The 7,544-nt window shown below is 59.0% G+C and overlaps 1 protein-coding gene across 1 annotated transcript in view; it reads left to right on the forward strand.

The window, feature by feature from the left end:
- The window catches only part of LOC144254130 (actin, larval muscle-type-like), a 43,315-nt gene extending 36,001 nt beyond the window's left edge, over window positions 1-7,314 (forward strand). Inside the window, exons 9-11 of the mRNA XM_077796852.1 lie at window positions 1,435-1,623; window positions 2,940-3,121; window positions 7,171-7,314. Of these exons, the coding sequence (XP_077652978.1) occupies window positions 1,435-1,623; window positions 2,940-3,121; window positions 7,171-7,314 (515 nt within the window). The remainder of the gene's footprint in view (window positions 1-1,434; window positions 1,624-2,939; window positions 3,122-7,170) is intronic.
- Window positions 7,315-7,544: the final 230 nt, after the last annotated feature.

The following is a 7,544-nucleotide window of genomic DNA, read 5'->3' on the forward strand; positions in this document are numbered from 1 at the left end:
TGATGGGGATGGTGAGGATGGTGGGGATGGTGGGGATGGTGAGGATGGTGGGGATGGTGGGGATGGTGAGGATGGTGAGGATGGTGGGGATGGTGGGGATGGTGAGGATGGTGGGGATGGTGGTAGCAATGGTGCTGGTGATAGCAATGGTGATGGTGAAGGTGATGGTGATGGTGGTGGTGAAGGTTATGGAGTGGTGATGGTGATGGTGGTGGTGGTGGTGGTGGTCATGGTGAAAGTGATGATGAAGGTGATGATGGTGGTGGTGGTGAAGGTGATGGTGGTGGTGATGACCATGGTGGTAGTCATGGTGATGGTGACTCTGTGCAGGGCATTGGGCCAAGTTAGCACTCCACCCATGTTCTGTCTGTTTCTTGCCACAACCCTATGAGGGAGAAAAGTCATTTCTATTGCAAGACAAAGAGGCAGAGGAAGAATGGGGTCTTTGTACCCCATAAGTAGTGAGGGTATTGGCTCTTGGGACATGAGTCCAAAGACTTCAGACAGACAGTGCCCGTCCCTCTTTTTGGCTATGTTCCCAGCCTGAAAAACTGTACAACAGCCATTTCCAGTAAGCCTGCAGCCCTGCACTGGCCTTTCTGGTCTTCCCAGGCAGAAGTCCATGGCAAATGCCAAGCAAAGCAGGGAGCCCTGAAGGATGGCACCCATCAAGAGGGACATGAGAAGGGCTGGGCTTGGCCAAGTCAGCTTGTTGTTGACAGATCACATTTAGCAAGATTTTTATGTGCATTATTTCAATTTGTCCTTAATATAATCCTGAAAGTGACCATTAATTTTATTCATTCATTCAGAAGAAAAGGCAGGCTTAGGGAATAATGGATTTGCTGAAATCTAGGCATTTGGTAAAATGTTCAGAGTTGGGATTTGAACTCAGATTTGTTTCACTAAAGCTTGAACCAGGTGAAGAAGGGAAAGGCATCAGGAGAAGTAGGAGGACAGAACAGATTTGGGCAGGAGCAGTTTGAATGGTGGATCTGGAAGTCCCTGGGCTGCAGAGCAGGTGGGATTCCAGGCAGCACTGCGGGGACACCTGATTGCACCTCAGAGGTTTAGGTTGGTTTAACATTTGTTGCCAGCTGCCTGGAAAAGGGTGGGCATCGCCTTCCAGGAGTGTCCAGATGAGGGGCCCATGGGCTGTGCATGGTCCTCCAGAGCAGCTTGCAGAACCTCCTACTACAGTAAAAAATCAATGTAGGTTGTTTTTCTAATCCCCAAAGCACACCCCACATGGCAGGGTCTCAACCTACAAAATGCTGACATCTTGCAACCCCTCCCTCTCAGGGCAGGCCCAGGGCCTTGCACCATGGACAAGAGGACCTGCTGTCCAGGCTGCACATGGAGGGCAGCTGGCAGGGCTTCTGTGAGCGGCTTTCTTGCCTCCTCTAGCTGGGGCTTTTCCTTTGTGTCCTGTAGGGGATCCAGAGTTCGTCAGGGACATAAAAGAGAAGTGCTGCTACGTGGCCTTGGACTTCAACAAGGAGAAGTCCAAAGATAACCTGCTGTCCTGCCAAAACAAATTCCTGCTTCCTGATGGCCAGGAGATCACCCTCAGGCAGGAGCATTTCCTCTGCCCGGAGGTGCTCTTCCAGCCCAGCCTCATAGGTGGGTCTGCAGGGAAGGCAGCAGGACAGGCCCTGGGGGCCTGGGAAAGGAGGTGCTGGGCCCAGGAGGAGGTCCTGTTTGAGGGGCAGACAGGCTCCTCTGGTATTAGCTGTCTCTCGCCAGGTGCCCACTGTGTGCCCCTGGCCTTGTGGACCCTTGGAGATGGGGGCCTTTTCTCTGCCCCCATCTCCTGTCCGCCTGCCTTACAGAGGAGGAAACTCACCCCAGGAGTCTTGAATCATTTGCCAAGAGTGGTGCGTGACTCCACTGGGCTGCAGGTCTTCCTGGGTGCATTATAGTTTTAAAACTCCACCTACTTACAAAATAATTTGCATACAAAAATGCTGATAATTGAGGCAGAAAGGTGAAACCTGTAGATTTGGAGGGAATCGGAAAGATCTGGCTGACCAGGAGGTTTGAAATGAGCCTCCAGCTGAGTAACCTCGGCAGGCAGGCAGCACTGACGAGGACAAGAGGCGGATGACAGAGTCACAGGAAAGGGGAGATGAATTTGCTGGGGAGTCCTGGAAACAAGTGCTCCATGGAATCCCCTTCTTGGAATGACTGTGACATTTGTGTGGGATGCAGAGGTGTAAAACCCGGGCTCTTTCCCAGGACTTTCCCAGCGGTCCTGGGTAGGTTAGGGGGTTGGCTGTTGCCCTGCGTGCCTGGAAGCACCCAGTCTTAAAACCACACACACACACACACACACACCCTGGAATATCGTGAGGACAGACAAGTCACTGGAGCCCTTCTGCCACTGCATCCAAGTCCTCTTCAGGGTCTGGGTGGATCCTGGACAGGGTTCAGGGCCGGCAGAGCCTCCTGCCAGGCAGGCTGAGCCGCCCCTGTGAGTAGCTCCTCAACCTTGGCCAAGGCACCCAGTGTAAGGAAGGACAGAGGCTCAGAGGCGCATGGCGTCTAAGATGGCCACACACCAGTGCTGCTGTCATTCTGTGGGCTCAAGAGTGTCGCTCAGAATTCTTGTCCAAAGGCTCCGAGCAGGACGCTGCCCCTGCCGAGCCTTTCAGAACATAGTCATACGGAGCACGAGAGACTGACACCCCAGCACCCCTGGAGGATGCACTGCTCTGTGGGCCGGCAGAGTCAGTCCTATGGGGTTGCTGCCAGGCTCCCTTCACCACCTTGTGGATGCTCACCTGGCCTTACCTGGGGACATCGAAGTCCTCTGCTGCACCGGGGGAGGGGGATATGGGCGCCCTGCAGGGCCTGATGCCCATTCCATCAGCTGCAAGGGAGGGCTGGGTATGGGGCAGGCCTCCAGCCCCCAGGGCTTCTCTCTCCCCTCCTGGCAGAGAGGAACAGCCTGGGCATGCCCATGACCGTCTTCCGCTGCATCTCCTCCTGTCACCCCCGCCAGTGGAAGACCCTCTTTCACCACATAATCCTGTCTGGAGGGACCGGCTCCTGCTCGGGGCTGCGGTCACGGCTGCAGAGAGAAATAGCCAACCTGGTTTGCCCAGCACACGACATCCAGGTGAGGGTCCCAAGCCACCTGGGTTCATGCTCAGACATTTCTAGAGCGCCCCATTGGAGCCAGCTGTGGGTCCTGGCATTGGGGGACGCATCCACAGACCGACACGACCCAGATCCTTGAGCTTCCGCTGCAGGGGTGGAAGCAGGAACAGGCAGACACCGTGGGGGGGAGGGACGGTGTGGCCAAGGGGCAGGGGAGGCAGGAGGCGGAGCCGGGGCAGTGCAGGCGCAGCTGGTGAAGGCCCTGGAGAGGCGAGGCTGGCTTCCCGAGGGGGGCAGGGAGGTGCTGGGGCTAGTGAGCAGGGCAGAGAGGGCCAGGCCTTCACCCGAGAAGACCCGAGACCACCACGACCTGGCAGAGGAATACCATGCAGCCCGGGCAGAGGGCGGCCCAGCCTCCTGGGCAAGAGCGGGCTGTCCCCGGTGTGGGGTGGACTGTCCTTGGTGAGGGGTGGACTGTCCTCAGGTGTGGGGTGGACTGTCCTTGGTGAGGGGTGGACTGTCCTCAGGTGAGGGGTGGACTGTCCTCAGGTGTGGGGTGGACTGTCCTCAGGGGAGGGTGGACTGTCCTCAGGGGGGGGAGGACTCTCCTCAGATGAGAGTGGACTCTCCTCAGGTGTGGGGTGGACTGTCCTCAGGTGAGGGGTGGACTGTCCTCAGGTGTGGACTGTCCTCAGGTATGGATAGTCAGGTGTGGGTGGACTCTCCTCAGGTGTGGGGTAGACTGACCTCAGGTATGGGGTGGACTGTTCTCAGGTGTGGACAGTCCTCAGATGTGAGGTGGACTGTCCTCATATGTGAGGTGGACTGTCCTCAGATGTGAGGTGGACTGTCTTCAGGTGTGGGGTGGACTGTCCTCAGGTGTGGGTGGACTGACTCAGGTGTGGGGTGGACTCTCCTCAGGTGTGGGGTGGACTCTCCTCAGATGAGAGGTGGACTGTCCTCAGGTGTGGACTGTCCTCAGGTGTGGATAGTCAGGTGTGGGGTGGACTGTCCTCAGGTGTGGGGTGGACTGTCCTCAGGGGAGGGTGGACTGTCCTCAGGGGAGGGAGGACTCTCCTCAGATGAGAGTGGACTCTCCTCAGGTGTGGGGTGGACTGTCCTCAGGTGAGGGGTGGACTGTCCTCAGGTGTGGACTGTCCTCAGGTGTGGACTATCCTCAGGTGAGGGTGGACTGTCCTCAGGTGTGGATAGTCAGGTGTGGGGTGGCCTGTCCTCAGGTGTGGACTGTCCTCAGGTGTGGGGTGGACTGTCCTCAGGTGTGGATAGTCAGGTGTGGGGTGGTCTGTCCTCAGGTGTGGACTGTCCTCAGGTGTGGGGTGGACTGTCCTCAGGTGAGGGTGGCCTGTCCTCAGGTGTGGGGTGGCCTGTCCTCAGGTGTGGGGTGGACTGTCCTCAGGTGTGGGGTGGACTGTCCTCAGGGGAGGGTGGACTGTCCTCAGGTGTGGACTGTCCTCAGGCGTGGGGCGCGTACTGCCAGGAAGTAGGACTGCGGGGTCTGGAGCAGGCCCTGCAGCTTGGGGCCATCCCTCTGCAGCGTGCAGCCTCCAGCCCACCGCAGCCCAGTCCCTTGGTTGAAATGCAGTCCTTTCTCGCCCCTGGGGACCCCCGTGGTGAGCTGCCCTCTCTGGTGGCTCTTGCTTGGCTTCTGGCCTCTCAGCCTTTGCTGCCGCGGGGCTCCTGGGACGGCCGTGTGATGCCCTCCTCGTGGCTCTGGGTCCTTCCGTCTTACCTGCGGGTCTGGAGCTGGCTACAAGCTCCATGGGCCAAGTCGTCGTGGCTCAGGTGTGGCCTTCGCGGTCAGCTCTCAGTGACACCTCTCTGCCCGTCTGCCACCCTTCAAGACTGCCCTGTGTCCTCTCTGGGGTGGGGACCTCTGCATGCTAACTGGGGGGGAGAGTGAGCAGTGGGCTCAGAATCTCCCTCCCTTTCTAACCCTCGGCCACCAGAAGGCACTGAGGCCACCTCCTGGCAGGGCCCACGGGCAGCAGTGTGGACTTGCCCTGCGCCCTCAGCTCCCCAGGCCTCTCTGAGGCCTCTCCGTTCCTGGGCTCTTGGACTGGGCTGCAGGCAGGACCCTCCAGAGAGAACTTGGTGGCCCGTGTCCTCGGTGCACCTTGCACTGCCCGCTGAAGTCACCTGCCCCTGCCCTCCCTCCTCTTTAGTGTGGGCCAGGCTGCTGTGTGAAAGTCAACGAGGCAGTGGCCCTTGTTCCCCCAGCCAGTGGTGACCAACATGAGCCCTGCTTCCCACCTGCCACCCTCAGCCTCACACTGAGGTGCTGTCCCTCCCCTTCTTCCTAAGACCCAGGCGCCCCATGAAGCACCACAAGGGGCGCCACAACGCTCCTCGGGGAGCTGGACAGAGCCTGCTGCCCCTGCAGGCTTCCCCGCGTCACCCCGCGTCACCCCGCGATGTGGAAGACTGGGAGTGACAGAGGAAGCTGGTCCCTGCCACCTAATTTCCTGAGCCTGCAGCCCTCAGGCCCTCTGACATGAAGCTGCGGACTTTTTCATCCTAGTGGACGATGCCTCCCCTAACTCCGTGTCCCCAACTCTGTTCCTGACACCCTCCTTCCTGCCCTCCAGAGCCTTGCCCAAGATGACCTTTCACAAAATCAAAGAGGAAGGCTACCAAAGCCCGAGGGCACACCAGTCAGCTGAGTGCCATCAGTCTCTTGGCCACAATTGCAAAGGGGGTCTGTGGGGCCATCTTTGTCCTGCAGAGTGTGGCTGGGCTGCCCTGCACCAGCCCTTCCGTCCTCCCCATCGCCCACCCCAAGCCCTCTCCACGGAGCTGGGAGGTGTCTCTCGTCTGCCTGGTCTCTCTCCTTTGACCCGTGCCTGGACCTGGACAGGGGAGGGAGGCAGATGGCCTGGAGCACCCAGGAGGCTCAGGGAAGTGCTCACCTGAAGAAGAGCGAGCCCCGTCCCCCGCCCGCTCACCCGCCTGGGAGAAGAACCGGCTCTCGACAGCCGGCCAGCCCTGACGTGACGTGGTCACACGGGGAGTGTCCACTCTGTGGTGGTGCGAGAGCCATCGTGTGGGTCGACTGGAATCGGGAACTTGGACCTTTTCCCAGGCAGCAGGGGGTGGCTCGGCCCTGGCTCCTGCTCAGCCCCGCCATGGCGGCAGCAAGACTCGCACCCTGGCGGCTCTGGAGGTGGAGCTGGGGTGTTCTGCAGGCAGGGCTCCCCGCGGCTCCCTCTCCAAGGCCTTCCTGCTGGGACCGGGGCCCACCCACGTCCCTCTCCAGCTCTCATGAATGTTCTTAGCTGAACTTTTTTGCCATTATTATTATTTTGGGATACTCTTTCTTTCTCTTAGAATCATTTCTAAATGGGGGTTTGGGGCCAGAAATACGGGTAAACTCTAGGACCTCGTGGACGTGTTGACAGGCTGCCCGTGGACACACCAGCGGCTTGGTTTCACCCCCTTGGCCAGCCTGAGAGATGGGGAAAGTACTGTCCCTCTCTTTCTCCTCTTCTAAAACATCTTCCCACAATTGCCTGTTCCAACCTGTGGCCACGGTTTCTATGGGTATTTGCTTTCTTCTTAGTGCACCCAGCACCCAGGTGTGTCTGCTCCTGAGTGTGTTTGGATAAGGTGCAGATGGAGTGGGTGACTCCGCAGAGGCTCCGGGCGCCTGGCATGGGCCGTGCTCCCTACCTGAAGGGCTGACCTGGAACCCACGGCCCCTTCTCCCCCGACCCTCCGTCTCCCTCCCTCTTAAAATCACAGTGATACGTGTCGTAACTGAAACCAGCCACGGGGTCCGAGCCGAGCACAGTTCTGTGGGTGACAGAGCCAGCAGGTGTCTTGTCTCCCCCCACCGCACCCGAATCCCCCCCCCAGCTTCCCCGTGCACACCCCGAGGCTGGGACTCGGCTCTCCGATGTCTCAGAATAACCGTCGTGTGGCACGCTGTGCCTGTGCACCTTACTGAAAGTCTGAGACCAGAGGACGACAAGCCCCTGTAGAGCTGTCCCTGTAGAGCTGTAGCCGACTGGGCTTCTTCTCCTCCCCTCCCCCTGCTGCCCTACCTTCCAGGTGTACACCTCTCCATATGCCAAGTACGGGGCCTGGGTAGGTGGCTCCATCCTGTGCTCGCTTTCCACATTCGAGGACATGTGGGTGACCAACAAAGAGTATGAAGACATGGGATCCTCTGTCGTGTGCAGAAGAAGCATCTGATACGTAACTATAAGGGGCCCCTCACCCGTGTCGTCCACCCAAGTCCAGGACAAAGTGGGCCAGAGTGCAGAGCCCGCTCACACACAAGGTCCTTCCTCCCCTGGCTGCCAGTAAACAGGTCACCAAGGGACAGCGTGTCTCTTCCTGATCCCCCTCCCTGCCTCCCAGCCGGGACAGCAGCACACGCCCCCGACCTCAGCACCATAAACAGGCGGCCCTCAAGCTGGTGG

The sequence above is a fragment of the Urocitellus parryii genome, chromosome 4, assembly GCF_045843805.1.
Source record: "Urocitellus parryii isolate mUroPar1 chromosome 4, mUroPar1.hap1, whole genome shotgun sequence".
Lineage (NCBI taxonomy): Eukaryota > Metazoa > Chordata > Mammalia > Rodentia > Sciuridae > Urocitellus > Urocitellus parryii.